This window comes from Musca autumnalis, unplaced genomic scaffold, assembly GCF_047663935.1.
Source record: "Musca autumnalis isolate F117 unplaced genomic scaffold, ASM4766393v1 scaffold_2, whole genome shotgun sequence".
In the NCBI taxonomy this organism is placed as follows: domain Eukaryota; kingdom Metazoa; phylum Arthropoda; class Insecta; order Diptera; family Muscidae; genus Musca; species Musca autumnalis.
Window position 1 is genome coordinate 95,397,197 of NW_027411755.1, and position 26,511 is coordinate 95,423,707.

At 34.3% G+C, this 26,511-nt stretch overlaps 2 protein-coding genes and 1 long non-coding RNA gene across 7 annotated transcripts in view; 2 read left to right on the top strand and 1 right to left on the bottom strand.

Moving 5' to 3' along the window:
- cup overlaps positions 1-17,511 on the top strand; it is a 35,519-nt gene extending 18,008 nt beyond the window's left edge. For all 4 annotated transcript variants that reach the window (XM_073968538.1, XM_073968539.1, XM_073968541.1 and 1 more), the window contains one exon: positions 16,819-17,511. In XM_073968538.1, coding sequence (XP_073824639.1) covers positions 16,819-16,832 — 14 coding nt within the window. In that variant the 3' untranslated portion in view covers positions 16,833-17,511. The remainder of the gene's footprint in view (positions 1-16,818) is intronic.
- On the bottom strand, positions 888-2,577 carry Spn27A (Serpin 27A). The gene has a single exon (XM_073968542.1). It carries the CDS (start codon positions 2,398-2,400, stop codon positions 1,051-1,053), a length of 1,350 nt encoding a protein of 449 aa, XP_073824643.1. The 5' UTR covers positions 2,401-2,577; the 3' UTR covers positions 888-1,050.
- Positions 17,512-24,216: 6,705 nt separating the features above from the next.
- On the top strand, positions 24,217-26,132 carry LOC141394311 (uncharacterized). Of its 2 annotated transcripts, none has more exons than XR_012410325.1 (4): positions 24,217-24,339; positions 24,986-25,043; positions 25,110-25,186; positions 25,254-26,131. It is a non-coding gene; the product is annotated as an uncharacterized lncRNA (long non-coding RNA). The 2 variants fall into 2 exon arrangements; XR_012410326.1 differs by lacking the exon at positions 24,217-24,339 and adding an exon at positions 24,359-24,889 and having other exon boundaries at positions 25,254-26,132.
- The last annotated feature ends 379 nt before the right edge of the window (positions 26,133-26,511 follow it).

A 26,511-nucleotide genomic window follows, 5' to 3' on the forward strand; every position in this document is an offset into this window, starting at 1 on the left:
ACCTCTATTTTCTCTCCTAGTCCTTGGGTTTGGCTGACTTATGTGTTTCACGACATCTATTATTCCTATATTTTCGTGACTTTTGAACATGATTTCGACTCAATATTTAAAAATAAGCAAAATTTCCTTTTATTTCTACCGTTTTTATAATGAAATATAACCAGTTTTCTCTTTTCTAGGATAGCGTTTTTTCTTAACGCTAAATTTTAATAATTTGCTATACAATATAATATTTTGTCACACAGGAACAATGATTCTTTTCGCAATTATTAAAATGTATACTAAAATTGCAGAAAGGGTCGATAATGTCCTGTTTTTTGGGAAAATATTTAACAAAAGTTACAAAAACCGAATATTTTTGACGCATAGAAAACAGGACTAACAAATTTTTAATTGTTATTCTCGCTTATAGGGTTGCCGTGGTTTCCATGTTATACATATACATTTTTTAATAGCCGCAGGACCAACATTTTATTATGTATTTGGTTTTTTGTTTATTGGGTAAAAGAAAAAAACCGAATATTATTGACACTCACTGTTATTATTCAATGTATTTGTCATTTAACATCATTTTATGAAATCATCAAAATATTTAATTTATAATTTTTAATGGACTGCTTAATATTAAACAAACAGCTCCGTCAACCACAAACAACAAATTTCCTATGGTCGCGGGCAATGTGCAGACGAATGTAATATGTACAAACTAATGTTGATAATTCGGGTTTTTGGTTTGATTTGGTTCTATTTTAAATGTCGTTAAGATTCACTATTTTAGCAGCCCCGCATAACGCAACATGAAACCCAAACAATTCTAGTTTCTCAACCTGATACCCATTTGGGTTTATAGCAATTTGTTTTACATAATTAATTAATTAAAATTAAAGTTTGTTTGACAAAATATGCGATTTATTTAAATCATACAGCTTTGTTTCTCTCATATTTATGTTGTGAAACATTTAAAATATTTTATATGTATATGTGTGCGTATGTTGCTGATACTTGAATAAATATTTCATATTTATAAATTTTATAGATTATACCATACAATTAAATAATAATTGGCTCCAATACTTTTCCCGCAAATATAATGCTGCCAGTGGCTTCTTCTTCGATGAAAAATATGAAAGGACGGTTCACATTGAATTCTTCTATGGTGGTGTCGCCACCAAATTTATTGCTAATTTCAATAACTGTCGTGGCATATGCCTCTGTGCCCTTTTCATTGACATCAATTCCAGCTTTTTGAAGAATGTTTGAAACTTTCAATTTACCGGCAACGTTAGCTCCTCTATCGAGGCCAGGCAATGACGCTTCATCCGTAAAGATATCTCGTATACCCAAAGCAGCAAGTGTACTCTTGAGATTTTTATCAAATTCAAATTTAAATTTTGGTAATGTTACCTTAATTTTAGTTTCTTCCATCATAAACTGCATTCGCTTGACCTGGTCGTTTTGTAGGATCTTAGTTAATTCCTCTACGCCACCATTTGTTTTAGGCAGTAAAATGAACATGGAGAATTTTTTACCCTTATATGGCAATCGTAAGATTTTAGCATCAAGCGAACTGTGGTCATAATAGTAGAAGTATTCTGTTTGTTCCATAAATTGCACTTTACTCTGTACGTCGGGACTTTTAAAAAAGACGCCATCGAATGTCTCATTAAATTGCCTGCGCCACAATCCATTAAAGTAAATCGCATTGGCTAAAATCATTACACTGTTCTGTATGGCATCCTTAGTTACAAGATTTTGCAAGTGACCATTAGTAACGTTTTTACACCAGCCGTTGATGTGATCTGCTGACGCTTGTGTATCCATAAAATTAAGGCGTTTAATTTCTGTGCCATAGAATGTTGCCAACATTGCCGCATATCTCTGTTTTGGTTCAACGAACTCGTCGGTAAACATTCGGGTTTCCAAATTTAGTGTATGATATGGATTTTCCTTTTTTAAAGATGTTAAAATCTTTTTATAAAAACCACGTAGATTGTCAGGTGATTTAATCACTTCGAGCGTCTTTACTAATTCATTTTGAGTTTGCGTATTGTTACCCGCTGCTTCAGCCAGTAGGGCCAAAAGCAGCTTTACCGAGAACGGTGAAATAATCACGTTTGTTTTCTCCTCCTCCAATACATATCTTAAAAGTTCCCAAGAAAACTGATCGTGCGAGTCACTACCAAACGGGATATAGTCATCGATGTCATCGAAAGCGGAATAGCCATTGTCAAATGTTTGTGGTATTATATTGAAAATTCCCGTTGGAGTTACAGCATTAGTCGGTAATATAGGTTCTGGCGCCGGTGGTTTTGTTGCTTTTACACATTTCGTTTTGATCACATTTAGCAATACAACAAATACTACTAAACATTTTAAGTACCCTCCACTTCTTATTATCATTTTATTTTGCTTTGTTTGTTTTAAAATTACTCAATTTGATGTATAATTCAGTTGTGACTTGATTCTTCGCTGTTCGTCTTCTTTGTCTCAAGTTCCAATACAAAATGGTTTGGTCTTCGATAGAGATTTTGCATTTAAATTTTAAAACCAGTTTTGTTTCCCTTTTTGCCCATAGAAGAGTACATCATTAATCTGATATGTTGAGTATTTTACGCATATGTATGTATATAAAAAAAAGCTGTTTAATAGTGTATGTAAAATGTATAAGATGTGCGAGAGTCCCGCTATTTTTCCTGTGGAAAGTTTGAAGAACGATTTCTCTCAATTTGTGTATTCAAAGTATTGGCATATTATTGAGTGTTTTTGGCAGATAATAAGAAGCAGCATTTTTTTTTTGCCAAGAAAGAAAACAATTTGTCACTGTGAGACTTGTGGTGTGAATATTTGTTTGGAACGTTTAATTTCGTCATATAAAAAAACTCTGCATAGAACGTGCCAAATTCGTTTGAAGATCAGACATAATTTATTAAAATATTTTGATTGTTTTATTAGTACAATATATCAACATTCATCCTTCTCATATCTTTTGTTGTGTTTGAAAACTTGTTATACCATCAGCATTTATGCTAACGAGGATATATAACTTTCATACGAGTAAAATGTGCCTCATCGAAATAATGGTTTTAGACCCCAAGTATGTTTGGACGAAATCCGTTTCAGACAATTTAGAGTCGATTCTGTCCGTCTGTCTGTCTGGCTGGTGCGCACGATAACTGTCGAACGGATAGACCGATTCGAACCATATTTTTCACTTCGTAATATTTTGTCCAAACTTAGTTTAAGTTTGAAGATAAGCCATATCGGTCCACTTCTTCAGGTACGTCCATTACAGAAGATCAACATTTTTCTAAATAAAATGGTGTAAACGATAACCCTTGAAGGCAGTAACAGACTTGGTCAATACTTTGCACATTGCAATATTTCTACCAGACATAGATCAAGTTCGATAATCGCTTTGATTTTTGTTATAACAACTTGTATTTACTGCCCTGCCCATATTACAACGGCACAAGTTTTATCGGGGGCAAGTCCATGCTTCCTGAGAAATCCCCTATGGAACCATATGTAGTGGCTGGAGCTCATGGTAGTTCTCGTACGGATCAGTCGATTCGGTCCAAAATTTGGTCTTCGTAATATTTTGACAAAACTTATGTTATGTTCGAAGATGGGCACTATCGGTGTGTAACCTCCGGTACCTCCTCTCCAAAAATTAAAAAAGCCACAACTGTGGATCACCTAATATTTTGTCCAAGTGTAGTTTTACTTCAGAAATGGTCCATATCACTCTTCTCCCTAGGGTACCTCCCCCATAAAAGTTCAACACTTTTGTTTAAGTGCACTTTAGGATCTGTTCGAAGGTCCTATGGAAACTTTACCGATGCTACTTTTTGTGGTCCTGTTTAAGCGATAATGGGGGTTATCATGAATGAAATTTCCCCGTGAGTTTTGTTTTTCCGCCTACATAATAGGATCCGATATCAAAATGGATCATGTCGGTCCATTTCTTCAAGTACATCCTCCTCCTCCAACAACAACAACAACACTTTTGAGTTTCAAACCAAAAAAGGGTATTAGATTGATGATTGAAAGTTTCAATTCACACAGGCTGAGATTCTGGTCAGTATCGGCTAAACTATTGGGAGTTGAACCAAGTAACCTTTTTGCAAAAATCTTCCAAATAAAGTTCTCACCAATTCTTTAGAACATTCTGAAACTCTAAAATACTTACTTCATGTTGTTTCAGCGGTATTTTGCATCATATCTTTTACAACACGTATTTCAAACACAGTTCACACCAACAGTTTATTCTCGCATTTCGGATTTCACTACATTATTGACATTTTTATTAAATCGTCGTTGAAAAATGTACTGAAAACAACGGCATAGAGGTATTTTACAACAATGACATGCTCTGAAGAGTTGTGTATTACATTCCAGGGAATACTTTTCCAAAAGAAAATATTCAGAAAAAGTTAACGGTTTTGGTGATACTGTGCGAAATGTATAAAAATTGTGAAATTTTTGCATATATTGTGAAATTTGAGGCAATAAATGTAGTTTTTCGGGTTCGTTATGTCTCCAAATATTTTATTCTTGTCCTTATCTACAAATTTGCTTCAGACGTCAGAAGCAGATTCGCATTGGTTTCAGAGATATAGCCCCAAATTTCTTTAAAAACTCAATATTTATCCATGTTTAGATGGGGCCATAAAATCCGTGCTGGATCTGACACAACAAAACCCAACTAGGGTTTCTTGTCGTTTGGGTCTGTACTTTCAAAAAATCCTCAGATCGAATTGTTTGCACAAGATCACCTTAAAAAAATGTTGCACAGTGTTATTTGCATGATTAATTAATTTTGTGTACCAAAATATGGTGAAAATAACAAAAAAAACATCAGTTTGAAATATTGATTGCTAAATTGAGTGCAAATCCAATGTGCACATGGGTTCCATCTATACAGCCGACAACACCAGGGGATTTCGTTTTTGAATAAAAATATTTTTTATTTTTTTGTATTTTTTTTCTCCTCCGTCAAATTCGAAACGATCCAATTTTGGCACAATTTGTCCTCTATCAAGTGGACAACTTCCTTCAATACTTTCGACAATGTAGATTGAGCCATGCAATTGTTATCATTGCCATGAGACTTTTGGAAACTTCCCTCCGCAAAAAATCTCAACGCAGCGCACACTTTTAAAAGTGGGGTATTGCTGTTGATTAGTAACTTACTTTGAAGTCATCCTTTAAAGTTTCCACAATGTAAACTGCGGCATCCTTTGGAATTTTTGCATATATTTTGAAATTTGAGGCAATAAATGTTTTTCGAGTTCGTTATGTCTCCAAATATTTTATTCTTATCCTTATCTACATATTTGCTTCAGAGGTCAGAAGAAGATTCGCATTGGTTTCAGAGATATAGCCCCAAATTTCTTTAAAAACTCAATATTTAACCATGTTTAGATGGGGCCATAAAATCCGTGCTGGATCTGACACAACAAAACCCAACTAGGGTTTCTTGTCGTTTGGGTCTGTACATTCAAAAAATCCTCAGATCGAATTGTTTGCACAAGATCGCCTTAAAAAATGTTGCACAGTGTTATTTGCATGATTAATTAATTTTGTGTACCAAAATATGGTGAAAATAACAAAAAAAAAAAAAAACATCAGTTTGAAATATTGATTGCTAAATTGAGTGCAAATCCAATGTGCACATGGGTTCCATCTATACAGCCGACAACACCAGGGGATTTCGTTTTTGAATAAAAATATTTTTTATTTTTTTGTATTTTTTTTCTCCTCCGTCAAATTCGAAACGATCCAATTTTGGCACAATTTGTCCTCCATCAAGTGGACAACTTCCTTCAATACTTTCGACAATGTAGATTGAGCCATGCAATTGTTATCATTGCCATGAGACTTTTGGAAACTTCCCTCCGCAAAAAATCTCAACGCAGCGCACACTTTTAAAAGTGGGGTATTGCTGTTGATTAGTAACTTACTTTGAAGTCATCCTTTAAAGTTTCCACAATGTAAACTGCGGCATCCTTTGGAATTTTTGCATATATTTTGAAATTTGAGGCAATAAATTTTTTTCTCCAAATATTTTATTCTTATCCTTATCTACATATTTGCTTCAGAGGTCAGAAGAAGATTCGCATTGGTTTCAGAGATATAGCCCCAAATTTCTTTAAAAACTCAATATTTAACCATGTTTAGATGGGGCCATAAAATCCGTGCTGGATCTGACACAACAAAACCCAACTAGGGTTTCTTGTCGCTTGGGTCTGTACTTTCAAAAAATCCTCAGATCGAATTGTTTGCACAAGATCACCTTAAAAAAATGTTGCACAGTGTTATTTGCATGATTAATTAATTTTGTGTACCAAAATATGGTGAAAATAACAAAAAAAAAACATCAGTTTGAAATATTGATTGCTAAATTGAGTGCAAATCCAATGTGCACATGGGTTCCATCTATACAGCCGACAACACCAGGGAATTTCGTTTTTGAATAAAAATAATTTTTCTTTGTATTTTTTTTTTCTCCTCCGTCAAATTCGAAACGATCCAATTTTGGCACTCTATCAAGTGGACAACTTCCTTCAATACGTTCGACAATGTAGATTGAGCCATGCAATTGTTATCATTGCCATGAGACTTTTGGAAACTTCCCTCCGCAAAAAATCTCAACGCAGCGCACACTTTTAAAAGTGGGGTATTGCTGTTGATCAGTAACTTACTTTGAAGTCATCCTTTAAAGTTTCCACAATGTAAACTACGGCATACTTTGTCAATCGAAAATACGCCTTAAGTGGGGTACACACGATAAGTTTTGACTGTCGATTTTTCGCAAATATCGATAACAGTCAAACTGTCCAGCAACCAAAAAATTTTTTGTGTTTGCCTGATGACAGACAAAAACGAACATTGGCAAGCAACCGATTATCTGAGCAAAACTGACAGTCAAAACTGATCGTGTGTACACCGCTTTAACCCTAAAGTAATTTAATGATTATACAGATCTTTCCAACATGAGCTTCAACTTAAGCGGGGTACACACGATCAGTTTTGACTGTCGATTTTTCGCAAATATCGATAACAGTCAAACTGTCCAGCAACCACAAAATATTTTGTGAACGGCCACATTGGCAAGCAGCCGATTATTTGAGCAAAACTGACAGTCAAAACTGATCGTGTGTACCCCACTTTACAGTGCAGATGGCAATTCCAATGGATTCGACTTGTCCCTCAAATTTCTTCTAATAGATGTCATGTCCTGTACATTTTCTTCATCATCAAAAATAATTCCACTGAACTTATCATATTAAAATAGCTTTTTTTTGGCGAATTGTGCCTTTTGGCTTAACATAGAGTTCACAAGTTTGAAAAAAATACTGATCGATAACACATTTATCGACAACCCAGTTGGGTTGACATCAATAATACAACATTTCATCTCAGTTGTGCTGACAGTTGACAACGCAACTCAAGTTTAGTGGCAATGCTTAATCGACCCCTTAATTGTAAAAAATTGTGAATTTCAATACGGAAATGGAAATTTCTATTATTAAATTTGTTGTCGGCAATGTAACTGGAGTTGGGTTGCTATCCATAATCGACCACTTATAATTTGGAAAACATTGTTGATAATTTAAGAATTGATTTGAACAATTCCTACTAAGCAATACTGTTATCAATCGAACAAAATGCGTCGACTTTACAGTAGTCTGTGTACTAAATACACCACAAGTAAGAACAATCGGAGGGTTTATTTTTTGGAGGTTTTGAAAGAAATACATGGTATAAGAGTGGTGGTTGATTATTTGATGTTTACGGTAGCTCTGTTCCAGATACTTCCAGATTTACCTCTTTTTGCTCGATGATGATTTACGCAAGCATATAAAAATAAAGTAAAACTCAGTCCAGTGACCAGCCGTTGGGAGCTGAAAATAGATTTTTATGAAAAGTTGATCAAACAGCATGAAACGCTTACGGTAGCTCTGTTTCTATATAGGAAAGTGTTCCCTTACTTCAAAAAGCATACAATTTATATGAGACTTTTACCATTTGTAAAAGTAAAGGAACAAGTGTTTTTCAGTATAATTGGATTCGAACAATTTTAGATAATTTGCATATACATAAATATACTAAGATGGGACATTAGGTCTGTTCGATAATCCAAAAATTGTTCAAACTTTTACAAAATGCCGTACGATAACAAACTTCTTCAGTAAAAGTGAGTCCCAATTTACATTATGCCATTTTACTTGCGGCAATTGTCAGTTTGTGGGTGAGAGAGGGTGTTGAGAGGCAAAGGGTTACCATATACCTCACCTCTCTCTCCATCAAACTGACAATTGCCGCAAGTAAATTCGCCTAATGTAAATTGGGATTGAGTTGAGAAGTACTTGCAAGTACTTTTTACTTGCGAAGTTATGGAACAGACCTATTTATATTGACATAGTGTTATGGGTACTTTACACGATATGTTTTTTACATATGAGTTGTCACTTCTCCCATACAAAATGTATATGCTAAGTGACAACTCATATGTAAAAAACATATCGTGTAAAGTACCCATTAGATAACATGACTGTAATGTTATGATTTCGTTACATAACAAGATGTTATATGCAACAGATTTGAAATTTTTATACGACATTTAGACGTTATTTCCAATCCTATGTACAAGGAATTACGCCGGAAGATATCCTTGAGCCCATAAATTTCGTTTCCGATACATTACTTGAAATTTTTTTCTTGTTTGCGATTTTTAACAAACAGCAACCTGCATTGTTTCTCTTAAGGGTAATGTTTCTATACATTGTTTCATAAACATTTTTTTGTATCATGAATTTCTTTGTTGCTTTATGTATTTGTAAATTATTTAGCCTCAATTCCAAAACAGAAATAATGAAACCCATGGATATAGCAGTAACCCACTCGAATTCGTGATTATATTGTAAATGCAATAAAAAATACTCTTACCATTACTATAAGTCCTCTTTTGTAATAGGTTAAATTTTACGATCAGATCTATGGCGTTGGTATTAACATAGAAAGTTGAAAGTAATCATTTAAGCTTTGTTCCTTTACGTTTCAATTTCTTCAAGTTTTACCAGTTTTACCATTTTTAACTCGGAAAGCGTTTCTTAACCCCAAAAAGTAGTAAAACTGGAAGCAATTTGTAAGAGGGTGAGAGAGGAGAGAGAGAGAGCCAAATGGCTTTCTCTTTTACTACTTTCTGCTCGACAAATTTTGTTGTGTAAAAAGTGGAAAATCTGTCAAACTGCTGATTTGACATTTATTTGAAAACTAGCTGAACCCGGTGCGCTTCGCTATCCCGACTAAAGTATAATATAGTTTGACACATTTGTTTGTAGGCCAATTTTCTTCCAAATTTCATTAAAATCGGGTACACATAGCGTGTGTGGTACATGAAATCAGCCGAATATATATATTCGAGCTATATCCAAATCTGAACCGATTTCAATATATTTTAGCACACTGTTTTTTAGTCCAAATACCGTCACACATTCCAAATTTCATTTAAATCGGGCATATATAGCGTGCTTGGTGCATCAAAAACACGAAATCGGACAAAAATATATATGGGAGCTATATCCAAATCTGAACCGATTTCGATATATTTTGGCACATTTATTTGTAGTCCAAATTCCGTCACACATACCAAATTTGGAGTCTGTATCCGTAACCGTTCTACAGATATTTGCATACAAAGTCGAAATTTTTGGAGGTACCTCCGATTCTGATGCTATATCTCCGGATCGGGGCGGAATTTTAAAACTTTTTATAGCCTATGTTACATTCAGGCCATGTAATGATATACCCTAAAAATTCCAGGAAGCTCGGTTCAGTGGTTTTTGAGTCCATAAACTTCAAACAAACAAATAAACAAACATTTTTCTATTTTATATATATAGATTAAGGCAAATTGAAAAAAGAAAACTACGCGCTTTGTCAAAGCAGAATAAAAAGATATAAAATAAAATCATAAAAATTTAAATCAGGGAAATAAAATAAAAAACCGTGAAATTCATTTTGTTTGTTATTTTTTTAAGCAGCCATGTTTTTTTGACATTGCTGCCAGATCTACTATTTTTCCGTTTCTTTACTTTTATACAAAACTTTTTACGTGAGAGCAACTTTAACAGTTTTCGGAGAGAAAAGAGAACTTCTCTCTTTTGCTACTTCTACTATTAAAAAAGTATAGGAACAAAGCTTTAATTTCAAGGAGGACCTTCCTTTGTATTAAAAACACAGCACCTGGCCCACAGGACCAAACGGTTCCAAATACAACAATAAAGTTACTACTCCGAAAACTTTAAACTAATATAATCTATATATATAAAAATGGTGTAAAAAATGTATAGTAATTCATAAAATGAGAACGGCTAGGCCGATTTCTGTAAAATTTTTTGTCAGTTATTCGTATTTTCGAGGAGAAGGTCTTTACGGAAGAAAATTTTGGAAAATCTCTCTGGAAAAGTCGGAAAATTGGAAAAATCGAAAATTGAGTTTTTTTATGAAATTTTATTCCTTAATAGCGAGACGAAGTTCGCCGGGTCCGCTAGTAAAGTATATAAATGATAAGATAGGCAGAATTTAATTTTATATCACAAAAAAAAAATATATAATTACAAAAAATAAATAAAAATTAAAAATTTAATTAATTGAACACAACAATTTATACGAACCTGCTATGTATTGACATTATCAACGCTTTAACAAGCAAACAAACAATAAAAAATCAAGCTTTAAAATCCACGGACATATTGTACACATTTTATCTTTAATGCCTACAAATTGGTTTATTTTGCGTTTTCAAATCCATTTAATAGTAAATGAAGACATATAATTATGCCCCAAGGACAAATAAATCCTTATCATTGTAGTTAAATATACATACGGTTATGTTTTGAGACACACTTTACTTATCACTTCACGCCTAAAGTATTTTGTTCACCCCATTTACTCCTTTTTTGCGAATTTCTTGGGGCTAAGATTTATTAGGGTATTTAAAGAAGAGTACACGATAGACCGATAGTGAAGTGTGAGGTGAAGTGTGTCTCAGAACATACCCGATGACTTTGATTTTAGTTAAATTACAAAATATTTTATAAAAAATATGAATTACTCGCTTTCGGCACAATATGCTGCATTTTAGCTTTTTTTGGTTCCATTTCTGCCGCGATCGCCTTGATGTTTTAGACTAATGCACATAAGCAGCGTGAATTCATTTGAATTATTATTATTATTTCATTTGGCTACAACTTACGTGGAAACTCCAAATTTTTATCAACAATATATAACTTTAGTCCAGGAAATTAATAGTTTCCGAGTTAGGGCGCTCAATGTTCAGGAGAAGGCCATAAACCCCATTTGAGTGTAAATTTAAGGCAACAGAAATGTTAATTCGTAGCCTAGTTTGTCATTTAAAGACTTTTGTTTAATGGTGTTTTTTAAGCCAGGTCCCGCCGTTAAAGGAAATTTGTTCCCAAAATAAGCGAGAATGTCATCCTGCATACATATCGCACCTGTTCAATAAAAGTTTTGAAATTTTTTTACTTTTTATGAAAAAAAGATACATAATGATTAGACATCGGATTTTGCATATTTGCATATTTTTTATTAATAAAGATACGAAAATTCTGATTGGACCAAAATTCGTTTTGAAGAAAACTGAATGCAATGACAGGCTCATATTTTTTATTTTTTGCATATTTTGCATATGCACAAAATATGCAGAAATATGCAAAATATTCAAAAAATATGCAAAATATGCAACTAATTTTTTTGACGAAAATCTTCAAATTAAATTTGGAAAATCATCAAAAAGTGTTCTAAATTAAGTTTATTGTCGTTAAACGTCGATTTCTTAGCAGATTATTATGTTATTAATTATTATTCCGCCACAACAATAAATCTGGACTAAAAGACTTAGAAAATTTCCTATAACCCAGCCTTCTTATTACAACATAAGTTGCTTTCTAATACAAATTTGTTCAAAAACTCAATCAGAAATGTCAAAATGAACGTATCCAAATATGTTGATAGTTTCTGCTCGGCCGAATTGTCTGACAGAATAACAAATGAGCTAGAAATTAAGACTAAGACAATATTGAATATTACATAAAATCTTTCATATTTTACTAAAAACATATAACATATAAAAACATATACAGTGCAATCATGAATATTTCCCTCCGAATTTTCCTCCTCATCCTCACATAACCTACAGTACTCAATGTTATTGCCATCCCACTTGCAAGTCATGGATCTTATTCCGCAGTGACCGGTTATTACCCCCACAACGGTTCTGATTTCTGATTTGCACAGCGAGAGGAGGGACGAAGTTCTACGCCATGAGATAACCGGCCAGATTGACTTAGATACCTTACATCCAGGCACATCTTGCCAAACTTTAACGGTTTTCTCAGCGTAGAGCTTACTGAGTTTGTTGAGGAAGAAGCAGAGAGGTGGCTTGACACTATCCTCTACCGTGAGGTCCGAGGATTGGGATCCCCTTCTAGCCAATTCATCTCATTTCCCTCAACATTGCAATGCCCTGGAACCCAACAAAACTTAACAACTATGTTACATGTTTTTAAGAGAGACCTGCATCTTTGATAGTTCATTTGGATTTAATATTGTATGACCCTAACGCTTTTAGAGCAGCCTGACTGTCCACATAGACAGTGACTGCCGTCATTCCCACTCCGTCCGTCATTCCCACTATTAATTCCAAGGCTTTCAAAACCGCATAAACTTTTGCCTGAAAAACACTACAATTGTCATTAAGCTTATATGAGCTCCTGATGTCTAATTCTTCGCAAAACACACCAGATCCCGTGCCTTCCTCCATCTTCGACCCATCGGTGAAGATCGACAGACTATCGGGAAGTGGTATGCCTCATGCCCACTCACTCCTGTCGGGGATTAATACTTCAGCTGTGTCAAAGTCCAGGCTTGATGAGATGTAGTCAGTCTCATCTCCCCTGGCTCTTAGTCCAATCTGGCTACATATCCGCTGTAGAACACTAGCATGTCCAAGATGTGAACCACGCCACAGATTTAGCTCTTTAAGCCTCAGGGCAGATCGTGAAGCTCGATACTGTACAAGAATGTCCATAGGTTGGACATTCAGTATGGCATTCAATGCGGCCTGAGGGGTGATTCTTGCTGCTCCAGTAACGAGTACTGACGCAGCTCTTTGCACAGTAGCTAATTTGGACAGATTGGAATTATTGCCTAGGGCGTGCCACCAAACGAGACAACCATAGGTCAGAATGGGACTCTGACCACTGTCCTATACAGTATTACATGTGGTCTGAGGTAGGAAAGTAGAGCTAGAAATATGACGTTTTCAAAGTATACATTAGGATGTAAGCAAAACACAGGACAGGTGTGACATTTCATTTTTTTTTTTTTTTTGAAAATTAAGATTCCTTGAAATCTTTGCCTTTTAGGTGTATAGTGCCTTTGGCAACTTTAGTGACAATATTGCGGAGAATATTTTTCTTAATATATTTATTTATATCCTAGACAACAAGACTAATATGTTCTAAAAGGTGTTATATCCTTGTACTCGATAATTTTTTCTAAATGTTGCTGAAACAATTTTTACAGCAACTCCTCCATTAAACAACTGTCCAAATTCGAAACATTTGTAATAATTAGTTCAAATTTTCGAGTACAAGGTCAGGTATAAGTTAATTAATTGTATATTTTCTTTTCGGCTGTGTTATCAAAATTGTTTTCCTGTAGCAGGAATGAAAGAAATATATTTTTTTTAGCATTCCAAATGCTTTTCTAGCAGAAATATGTGAGTGGTTTTGCCATGTTAAAGATAATTCCAAGGGTTTGACTTATTTTACCACTACCACGCTATTGTGTGGTTTTTCTGAGTGATGTCATTTTGCACTAATCAATTGGTGTTCTTCGCATCAATTTTAACTACATCCCACTTTGAATAAAACTTGTTGTTTTTAAAAATTAGAAAACAACAAAACCCGAGATTAAGCTGAAATTATTTAACAACAATAAAATAAAACACATCTCAACAAAACTGCCAAAAGTGAATCTAAAAATAATGCATTACTTTTCGCCGAGGAGTGAACATTTCCCAATTCTGCATTAAGCGGTTGTATGCTTACAATATACATATAAAATTATGTATTTTTAGTGTATTAAACTAAAACCATGTCATCTATATTAAAGCGGCAGTTAGACCATTTTTCCAAAGAAGCTTTTTGACCACAAATATAGGACTAAACACTGTAAAATATATTCAAATCTAATATGTGGATATTCAAAACGTATTCTTCTAATTATAGTTATATTCCAGAAGCTGGAATCGTAAATGGTAATTTCCATTTTGCGCTAAAAAACGAACCCTTTTTCCAAAAACTAGAAAAAATTGCTCTTTTACCTAAACAAAACTATCATCATATTTGGACATGTTGATTCTGACATTTCTGATTGAGTTTTAAAAATTTTTCCATTATCTATCTACATTTGTATAGGAAGCAAATTATGTTGTAATGCATGGTAGAACAAATACAAGGTAAAGTTAATACTACAACAAATACAACTCGAACAACAACCACAAAGGAATTTGTTTTTGTTTGGAACGTTAGTGTCAAATATAAATGTAAACAAAATAAGGAAATGTCTATAAATTATTGGAATTTAAAAAAACTAATAATTTTTCACATTTGATTGAATATTTTGAAAAACATGAATGAAAACTGGTTAGATTTTCAGTTTGAATGTTTCCGTATCATTCCACTAAATACACAATATCACGCAGGAAGTAGAATTCTTGCCAAAATGTTTGGGGTCGCTCGTAATTCATTGAAAAAAGAGAAGCTGTTTCAATCTTTTGTTTTTGAAAACAAAAAGCACATGTTTATTAGGGCTTTATTATTTTCAAGTTTAATAAAATACCACACATATTAACAAATATTGTACCGCCTCTATAAGTGGTGTTTTAGTGTGCGACATGTCGTTCGGACCTGGAGGAGGTTACATGTCATTGATATGAAGGAGTCTTTATGGGAAATTGTTTTTATTTCGGATGAATAATTTTTTTCTTCAAAAAATATATATCCCTATTATACATAGAACATAGAAATAAATATATAAAATGTCGTATGGAATTTGACACTAACACTATAGCCCAGTTCAGTCAGCTGGGTATTGCTGCTACCTTTTCTTGTTCTACCATGGTTGTAATGGGAATGCTGGGTTATTTGACATTTTCTCACATTGTGAGAACTGATTAAAGTCTTCTTAGTCTAGATTTATTGCTGTTGCGGAATATCTGGAGAGTCTCAATAACATAATAATCTGCAAAAAACTATGTTAGGCCTCAAAAAACTTAATTTAGATAGCTGTTTTGATGATTTTCCAAATTTAATTGACGATTTTTGTCAAGAAAAACACTAGCATATTTAGCATATTTTTTGCATATATTTTGCATATTTTTTGCATATTTTTTCCATATATTTTGCATATTTTTGATATGACCCCAAATATCGAAAAATTGACCCTCAAAACGCCTAGATCCAAAATTTGAGTCCAATCGGATAAGAAATAAAAAAACATGCTAAAATCCGATGTCTAATAATGATAGACTCCACCCACTGTAAAAATCTCACATTATTTTATCTACTTTTTCGTCAAAAATACCGTTACTTTACTCTTCATGTCTTCAGAGTAGTTAGTAATGTATCAACAGTTTTTTGTCTCTACTGAAAAATAGGACATTTTGAGTTACTACGATTGTGTCATAGACTTTAAAGGGGTGTTTACACTATCTATCTATGTCATATGAGCTGTCACTTATTTTATCCATTCGACATCCTTTATGTTTGTCAAAGTCCATACCACTTTTAGTTTTTGCGTTCACACTAGCATACAATTTCATATGACCACAAAATATAAATCACGCAAATAACACAATTTATATTGCTAAAAATTTTAATCGCATTCACACTTTCGTTTTCTTTACCTATTTTCTTCATTTTTTGGTAAAATTGTTTTCTTCTAACAATTAATTTCTCAACGGCATACGAAAATACATACATGGCCGAATAGAGCGCTCCCTAAATGAAAAATGTACATATGACTTGCCACATCATTTTGATATATGAAAATTTTCATAGTGGTCACACTGCGTGTACAACATTCACAAGTAGCAAATTTGACATATCATATGACATTCATAGATAGTGTAAACACCCCTTAAGCTGAAAAAAGAATAACTGCTTTGCGTTACGTACGCGGTAATAAAAATATGGCAAACATGATAGCAACATGTATTGATGTGTGTTTCAGCATGAATTTCAATATAATTGAAAATGTTGGTCTTCAATGGAAAACATGAAACAACATCCAAACGTTTATTCGGTTTCTTTGTTGTACATATGTACATATTGCTAATAATCGACGAACGCCAGCGTTACCGTTGTGTTCATACGTGTATGTTTTGTGAACATATGTTCCGATTTACATTTCGAATTCATGTTGTTATTTAACACCAAACTAAAATAACTTTAACATGCAAATTCGTCGTCCTCGAGGCATTACAACCCAACAATTAATGGTAGTGACTGCCATTGGTTTTCTAGGAGGTGTTTATATTTGGAAGCCATTAATTTTAAAGTGGAAAAAGGAGGAAGGAATTAATAATAATAATAATAGTAGTACATCCAGTGATCAAGAAATAACAACAAAGTTAGTGTGAACTACCAGCACCTCATTTTAAAATGTTTTGCCTACACAAATGTAAATTATTGATTTTGCTTTCTTTATTTTTTTTACTTTCAGATGAGTATCATTAACAACTTAAAACAATTTTCCACATCTTCCACTGGCATGATGGCTATCGGTATATTTTCTACATTGATTCTATCTGTTAGCTATCGAGTATTTATGAAACCAAAACTTGATAAAAATCAACGACAAGAAGCTGAACTAGTGGCGGAGTACATATTCCAACGTGAAGTACAAAAACAATCATCAGAAAATGGAATCTTTTAATTTGCGCATTACCAATTTTGTTTAGTCAGATATTTTCGGGGGAGTTAATAAGCAATTCATGTATTAATTTGGATAAGGAATCCATTCCTGTACCCCAACATATATGTATATTGTACCTAGTACATTTGTTACAAATTGTCTACAAAAAATATTATTATAAGTAAATTTAAAAATCATTGAATATTCGATCGATCATTGCGTTAGTAAACAGACATAATAGCAGGGCAGGAGCTGTTTATCAGCTATAAAAATATGATTTGAATTCTTTCTTCGGTTGAGTTAGTCGTCGAAAGTGCCGAATTACATTTGCATTAAAATCATCTATATGTAACATGGATTTATAAATTAATATTTTTATTTTTGTTAACATGGATATTACAAATCCGTCAATAATCATTAAAATAACTGAATATGTACTATTGAATTTTTCTTTGAAATAAACTCAAAATGGGGAGTTTTCCTCTACATATTTAAATGACACTCGAAAATGTGTTTTTTTTTTTACTATTGATGAACCTGTGTGCTTGATAGGGTTGTAGCAAATCATTCATGCAACATTCCAAAATCTGAATTTTTCTTCCAAAATATGTGTTTTCTTCTTCTTTTATTTGCCCATCCGTTGTTCGGATATAAGCGATCATACATTAAATCGTTTTACAATAATTATATTACATTTCAGAATATATAAATATTTTCTTATATATATTTTTGTTGTTTATATTGTCGGCAGTTCTCTATTTTTGGCCGCCCTAAACAAGTTCCTTTCGTCATCGTAGCCAGTCCAATCTTGAATATTTTTAAGCCAGGAGATTTCTCTTCTTCCTCTACTGGGTCTTCCTTCAATTTTCCCTTTGAGAATTGTTTGGATAAGTCGGTATTTATCATTTCTCATTATGTGGCCGAAATATGAGATTTTCCTATTTTTTATCGTTTTAATCAATTGTCGATCCACGTACATTCTTCTTAAAACTTCATTGTTAGTTACTCGATCGGTCCAGGGTATTTTTAAGATTCTTCTATAGATCCATAGTTCAAATGCCTCTAGTTTTTTTTCATCTTTGGCTTTAATTGTCCATGTCTCGGCTGCATATAGTAGTACAGACCATACGTAACATTTCACAAATCTAACTTTTGTTTGAAGCCCGATATCATGACTTGTTAGTAATTTATTGTATTTATAAAATGCTCCTCTGGCCATCTCTATTCGACATCGAATTTCATGTGATATGTCCCATTTGTCATTTATCAATACTCCCAAATATTTGAAGGTAGTTACTTTTCCAATTTCTGTGTTATGGATTGTCAGCGATGTGTTATTATATGTGTTCTTTCTACTGATAATCATGTATTTTGTTTTTGTGATGTTAATTTTAAGCCCATATAATTCGCTTACCGTTGTAAGTTTGTCTATTGCTTTTTGTAGGCCATTTAGACTGCTTGCTAGAATTGTCGTATCGTCTGCATATCGTATGTTATTTATAAGAACACCATTTGTTCGTATTCCCATTTTCTCATTTTGCAAGGCCTCCGTGAATATTTTTTGGGAGTAAATATTGAATAAAAGAGGCGATAATATACAGCCCTGCCTGACGCCCATTGATATTGCGATTTCGTCGGTGAGTTCGCCGTTAACATCAATGCATGCATTTTGGTTCCAGTATAGATTTTTTATACATTGAATTTCTTTCCCATCTATCCCAATTGATAGTAGTATATCGATTAACTTGTGGTGCTGGACAGTATCGAAAGCTTTCGCATAATCTATGAAACATATAAAAACGTCTTTTTGCACTTCACGACAGTTTTGGATCAGCGAATGTATGCTTAGTAGCGCTTCTCTGGTACCCATTCCTTCTTTGAAACCAAATTGTGACTTGCCCATATGAAGTTCGCATTTTGCATAAATTCTTCTATGGATAATTTTCAGGAAGATTTTTAGGGTGTGGTTCATTAAACTTATAAGCCTATATTCATCGCACTTCTTTGCATTCTTTTTCTTTGGTATGGTTATGAAAATCGATTTTAGCCAGTCTTGTGGATATTGACCACTGTCATATATGTGGTTAAAAAGTGTGACTAACATGTCTATGTTTTCTCCATCTATTAACTTTAAAATTTCTGAGGGAATTTCGTCGGGACCAACTGCTTTTCTATCTTTAAGTGAAGCAATTGCGTATTCGACCTCGTTCTTTTCTATATGAGTTCCGGTCAGAGCGGGTTGATTAAAATCATATGTTGACCTCTCGTCATCTGTAAACATCCTAGTGACGTAATCTTTCCAAATTCGTTTTCTGTCGGATATTTCAAATGCAGCTTCATTATTTTCATCTAATAATACTCCTGATGATGAATTCCTGTGTATTCCAGCAGCTTCTTTTAACTTTTTGTGTAAGTTAAAGTCATCGTGCATGTTTTGTAGCATTTCAATCTCTTGGCATTTCTGTTGTAAGATTGCATTTTTTGCTGTTCTGGTTGCATTGCGAATTTCCTTATTAATTTCCCAGTATCTTTCAAAATTAGTGTTTCGATATTTACTACGTTCTAAGCGAAGCTCCCTAATTTCGTCAGTAATCCATTCTTCTTGTTTTTGTTGGGGTTGATTTCCTAAATTATTTCTTGTAATTGAATTAATTTTGCATTTTATATTGTTCCAAATATTTTCAAGGTCGCCTCTATCGATGTTCTGCAGCGTGGAATTTACCCGCTCTTTTATATCTCTTTTTATTAAGGGGTCTTTAAGTTTTTCTACGTTAATTTTTGGCCTTCGATTTTTTCTCGTCTTTCGGACGGCAGAGATTTTAATTTTTAAATTGGCCAACAATAGGTTGTGGTCAGACGGAACGTCTGCTCCTGGGAACGTCGAGCATTTTGTTACACTTGTGCAATATCGGCTGTTTATTATTATATAATCGATTTGATTCCGTATAATGTTGTCCTTATTGTCTCTTGGAGATTTCCAAGTATATAGCCTTCTTGGATGTAGGTGAAAAAGGGTATTTGTTACTGTCATTTTGTGTGCTTGGCAGAATTCCACTAGTCTGTCCCCTCTATCGTTTCTTGTTCCCAGTCCATATCTTCCTGTAATGCCACGTATTTCATCATTTCCGACTTTTGCATTGAAATCACCTTGTATTATGGTTATTTCGTGCGGTTTTGTCATTTTTAATAGCTGTTCTAGTTCTTGGTAGAATTGCTCAATTTCCTCCGAACTTGAATCACTTGTTGGGGCATAAACTTGTATAATATTTATATTAAGTGGGCTAGCATCAATTTTAACAAGCATAGCTCTGTCTGACATCGGAACATATCCAGCAACACATGCAGCTATACCGTCTTTCATAATTACTGCAACGCCTTTTCGGTGATGTCCATCTAAATTCCCTGAGTGGTATACTACATGAGTATTTTGTGACTTGAAATCTCCACATTCTTCCCACCATGTTTCACTTATTCCAAGTATATCTATATTGAGCCTTTACATCTCACTTATGGTGTTATTAAGCTTTCCGATTTCAAAAAGACTCCTTACATTCCAGGTTCCGATTTTTAGGTTATGTTTGGTTTTACCTCCGGGGATTCTTAGCACCCTCGTTTGGCCGGAGACTGAGGGCCGTGTGTTATGTATTGTAGGCTTCATAATGTATGATTTTCAAGGAAGAGTACTTCAGTGGTTTCCCGTTGCCTTCTGAAGGGTTTATAGTTTTCCTTCTGTGTTCAGCCGCTCGATTCGGGTCAGACGCTGTTTACAGCCGCCCAATGTGGATACAGTCGCTGTTGTGTAAGTTTTTCGCTGTGCAGAAGCCGAAGTTGTGGATCCCACAGCGCCTTCTGTATTTCAAATGCAGCCATTCCAGCTGTCTCAGCCTCTGCCTGCCATTTGTACTAAGGGACCAGCTGCCGACCCTTAGGCTAGATTTTGGTCACCCCCGGGTATTTTATTTCCCCGATGTCCGCCATAGAAATGTATGATGAACGTTCCCCAATTCGCCAATGGGAGGGTCCCGATGGAGGATCTAGCAAACACCGCACGGGAATATGTGTTTTAGTAGTCTAAATTTTAACTATATATTTTATTTCTTCAAAAAGAATGCGGTTTATTGCAAAAAAGTTAACTTATTGTTTACCGAAAAAATCTGGTCTGATCCATCTTTTTCTATAACCGAATTAAGATTCCTTGCAATCCTTCCATTTACTGACAGCAAAGAAAAGCTCATTTGAAAGGTGTTTCCTTTCAAATCTCACTATGAGTAGGGGAGGTTTCTTTTCCCGGGAATTCCTACTCCCGTTAGGTCGTTTTTGTATATAAGATTTCCCGGGATAGACAGCGGGATTTCGGCATTAAAATGCGGCGGGAAATGCGAAAATTCCAGATAAAAAACTTATCGATGGCTTAATAGAGAAAGGTCGTAACTTAAACATGGAGAACTCAGGAAATGTCGCCAACATTACTGAGGCGTATTTTGCTACCGCCGAAAAATGTTTGATGTTGCCTTGCCGGAAAATCGAACCCACGACCTTCAGCGTGCAAGGCGGGCGTGCATACCATTGCACCACGGTGGCACCCGTGAAATCAAGATACAGCTCGTAATACTTGAAATAGAGCTTTATAATTTTGGGCAGAAGTTTTTACTACTCCTACTATATTAGGCATTGAAAATGGGTTATATCGGTTGTTCAAGGTTGTAGTCGCATTAACCTTAAGAACTTTTTTAAATTTGGTATATTATCTTCGTTCGAAGGTAGAAAAACTGTTTGGAGAGAATTGTAGGTATTGCTTCCATGCGCAGTGGTCCCATTTGTATGAAAAGGAGTGCCAAAAATAGTTCTAATCGAGCAACCGCATCGAAATTTTAAACAAAGGTTTATAACGAGGCAAAGAGATAGAAAAAAATAAGTGGATTGAGGTCCACATTTAGGTATAGCCCCCATATAAAGGCACCGTCCGATTTTTGGTATTTTGACGAATTTGGACAAATTTCCCAATTATAATTTGGTTGATATTTTGCATTTTGAATTCTAAGTGAACAAAATCCATCTTCGCAAAAAAGGTTCAATATAGGTCCACGTTTAGGAATACGCCCCATATAAACGTACTTCCCGATTTTCGGAATTTCGAACTATTTTTGCCAAATTTGGTGTTTTTATAATCGTAAAATAGAGACTTTCCCCTGTATTTAAAAAAACATGGAGTCCCCAAATACTTCCAACATTAATTTATAACGCTGATATTAAAAATACCAGAAAAAAAATTTATTTGTAACACGTTCGCGGACGTGAATGCTATAGTATTTATTTTAATGGTGACGTAGGATGATGTGAATGATTAATGTACATAATACGACTAATTTCATATATATTAATATAATAAATAAAAAATTAGAATAATATTAGTAATTAATTAATAAATACAATATAACAAATTTCGAAAAAAATTGGGTGTAATTTTTTGACCTCTCCCTGAGTTTTTTGCGTCCGCGAATGTGTTAAGGTAGTTAGAAAACGATTTATGAATATTTTTTTTTTTGTAAAAACATTGTCAATGCCGTCAGCTATAAATTTCATTATGGAAATTGTACTTTATTTGCAAATCCGTATTCGGATATCAGCGATCATACATTTTTTTGTTTTTAAATTAAGTACAATATGTTCTTATTTAGCGCATGTATTTTTATAAAATTTATTCTACATTGTTGAGTTGCCTATTTTTTGCAGCATATAGTAAATTTCGTTCGTCAGAGAAATTTGTCCAGTCTTGTATGTTCCGTAGCCATGTAATTTCTCGCCTTCCTCTTGTACGCTTTCCTTCAATTGTTCCCTTGAGAACTGTTTGTGGAATTTTATATTTGTTGATTCTCATTATGTGGCCGAGGTATGATATTTTTCTTTTTCTGATAGTCTTTAGTAGCAGTCTGTCAATGTTCATCCTTCTTAGTATATCTTCGTTTGAGATACGATCAGCCCAAGGAATCTTCAGTATTCTACGATATAGCCAAATCTCAAAGGCCTCCAGTTTCTTCTCGTCTACAGATTTTATTGTCCATGTTTCAACTGCGTACAGCAACACGGACCATACGTAACATTTAATAAAACGTATTTTTGTTGGAAGACCTATGCCATGACTTGTGAGGACTTTATTATATCTGAAGAAAGCATTTCTGGCCTGTTCAATGCGGCATTTTATTTCTATTGATGTGTTCCATTCTTCATTTAATAGCACTCCAAGGTATTTAAATTTCTTTACACGCTCAATTTTGTACATTTACCCCTTTATTTTTTATAATTGCGGATGTACTTTACGTTTTAAGGCACCACATACATACAAATTTCAACTTCTTGACATATTACCGCTGTTAAGAGAATATTTATTTCAATCGCAATCAAATTTGTTTCCATAAATTTTTCGATTTTTGTCCACGGGCGGAACCACAATGCCATGGAACGAGGAATGTTGAAGGTTTTTGTCACATTTTTTAACCGAAATAGCTGAAATTTTGTATTTATTCTTCATTAGGGATATGGAACATTCCCAAGGTCCACATTTTGATGTAGAATGGTACCCCCACCTTTTCGGCATTTTGAAGCTTTTAGCCATTTTCGGGATTATTCGGCATTAAATTTGGTATAAAATATTCCCGCATAAAATGGTAGGTGCAGGTACAGGTTTTGATATAGCCTCCTCAGATCGGCGCATCCCGATTTTCGGTATTTTCAAGGTATTAGACATATTCATCCAATTGGTTATAAATTAGCTGTTGGTCTACGTTGGGGTCCTAAATATTCCTGAGAATTGTGGGTGTAGTCCCACTTTTTGATATAGCTCCCATAGAACTGTACCTCCCTATTTCCGATTGTTTGGAAGTTTTAGCCTCATTATGCCATCAAAATTGCTCAAATGTGGTAACCATTTTTTTAATTATGAAGCGATCTCTTCACATCAAAGAGAGAATGCAATGGCGATCCTCAGGATACAAAACGCCAGGTTCAACTCCAAATTGTAGATTTCAAGTAGATTGTTTGCGGATACGATAAAAAGTAGTCCAAAGTTAGGTTGCAGGTAAAATTCCAAAACTGTTGAGTAGTAAAAAACAAAAACGACAGCTGTTATCAAAACAGCAAAACAAAACATTATCAACAGTGATCACATAAAATGTTAATAACAGATAAAATAACAACTCACGAACACCCGATTGAGATGCAAATCGTTGTATGGACAAGTTAAAAGAGTAATCCAAAGAACAGCTCCTTACGACCAAGCCGTTCAGTAACAAAAAGACAGCATACAGCAAATCGCACGGATAAAATCCAAAGGTAATGATACAGCAAAAACAGTAAAACCAGGTACGAATTTTGGCTGTGTCCCCAAACATAGACGAGGATTTTATGTTTAATTGAAATAAAAATTTGTGACCTCGCACAACATTTTATATACCGCAACCAGTCGTATGTGAAGCATCAGTGGCAAAAGTGGCAATTCCATAGTTATTATATTTTGTACCGTGCCTGGGTATTGCGATAAAAGAGGACTTCAATTTCGAGTAGAAAGGTGTCGCTGCTGGCATGGTGGCGTATGTTCGGCTAGGACTCGCCGGATGAGGGGGGATTCTTTGACACGCTTACTACGAATAACACAGATACAAAAACAAAATCATCATGCCAGGCTGAGATGACCATAAAGAAAGTTTAAAACATTAAAAGGTTTTGGAAGCCCGAAAAGGAATTGGATTATTACACTATAAAATGACACACACCGCAACTTCACCTGCCTATAGGAAAAGCATAATTGCTTTCTCGACTGATGTTGTGTCGAGATAGGCCCGCCCTCTGGAATCTGATTTCCACCATTGCAACATAGCGTTACGTAAGTTATGTTGCCCCAATACCTACCTCTTCGTTTTATGGTCCCCTTCCTATTCCCCCCTATCCATTAATAACAACCATTTTCTTCTCTTTTCAGATGTCTAATATTATACAAATTTTATTCATTGCAAAATCAAAACTTTATAGGTTACATGGTAAACTTTAGTTTAAGCAAAAATAAATTATAGATTATTAATCGCCTTCTTTTCTTCAATTTACAGCTACCGGGATACCAACTGCATATCTGGATGTTCTGCTTATGTCTCTGTCTGTCCGTCAAAGTCGAGTGAAGTGAATGGTAAGTTCTTGTTTCGTCAGTTCGTAAGTTTTAAAATCTCTAATAAAAGTTTTGCATTATCTTATAGGCAAGCGTTGGATCGAAAGGGATAACATATTCTGAGCTGTGGAGCATTTCCTCCTATGACTGAATCCTACCTGCCTAGCCTGAGCTCAAACTATTTGGGCTTGGATAAATGTTCAGCAAATGCAAAGCTGACGCCTGACCAAAAGATAAGTATGTCTACCCTTACAATCGTTCTTTTATTAACCAAATTATCTTTTATTTGCAGATTTTTTTCCCTTGTTCTCTCGTCAATGAGGGGTAAGTATTAGGTCTTAAGCAGAGGTACCTGTACACCGCGGTGGCTGGTGTAGAATAGCAGCAAATCCCACGTGGAGCAGCGGAGATGAGCCGGCGCAGATGTTTTAATGTGTTTTAAAGGCGTTGGATTATACGACTGGCGGATTTTGATTACTTCCTTTCAGTACTTCTTGTTGTTAATATTACTTCCTTTTTTTTATTCTTCGTTTAAGTAGTTAAGTGCAATCGTTCATAACCTTATGTTGATTTATCGTTGTGTTCTATTTCTCAAGTGTAAATCAATTTAATTCTCTTTTCTTTCGGTTTTTCTTAAGTTTAGTTTTAGTTCATTAGGTTTATTTTTATGCTAATTCAATATATTTCTTCTCATTTCGTGTATTATCTAGGTTTTATTTTGTTCATCAATATTAACTAATATATTCTTTTTTTTTCAGGTTGATATTTTTAGTTATTTAAGTTACTTTCTTTATATATTCATGTAAATAGGCATTTTAGTTAAATTCAAAGGTTTTCGACTCGGCATTTACTTTTCAATAGATCTCTTTAAGTTTGATTTCAGTTGTAAATTTAAGCACTAATTCAATGTAGATTTTGTTTTAGCTGTATAGTTCAATACAGAGAATAGTTTCTTTTAAAACTACAATAACACTTGATTGCGTTTTCTTTACATCGGGATATTCGATTCGCACGTAAGTATGTTCTTGGACAGGTCTCATTCCATGAGGCTCACCTCCGGCTGCTTTGTCGTCAGGTCGAAAAAGGAAGGAAATTTTTAATCATTGCTGGCCATCTCGATTCCCTTCATTCTCGTTTCCTCCCTAACTTTCCAGTTGTCATCTTAGTTATCATGAAAGAATAAACAAACCTAAACGTCAATGTAAGCGCTGATCAGCTGTTGTTCCTCGGCTAGCAGACAATAGATGGCGCTGGCATATATTTAAACGCACAGGACAAACCCAACAATCCTTTGAACATTCTTGTCAAAGGATGGGAGGGAAAAAAGTGCGATATTCGTAAAATAT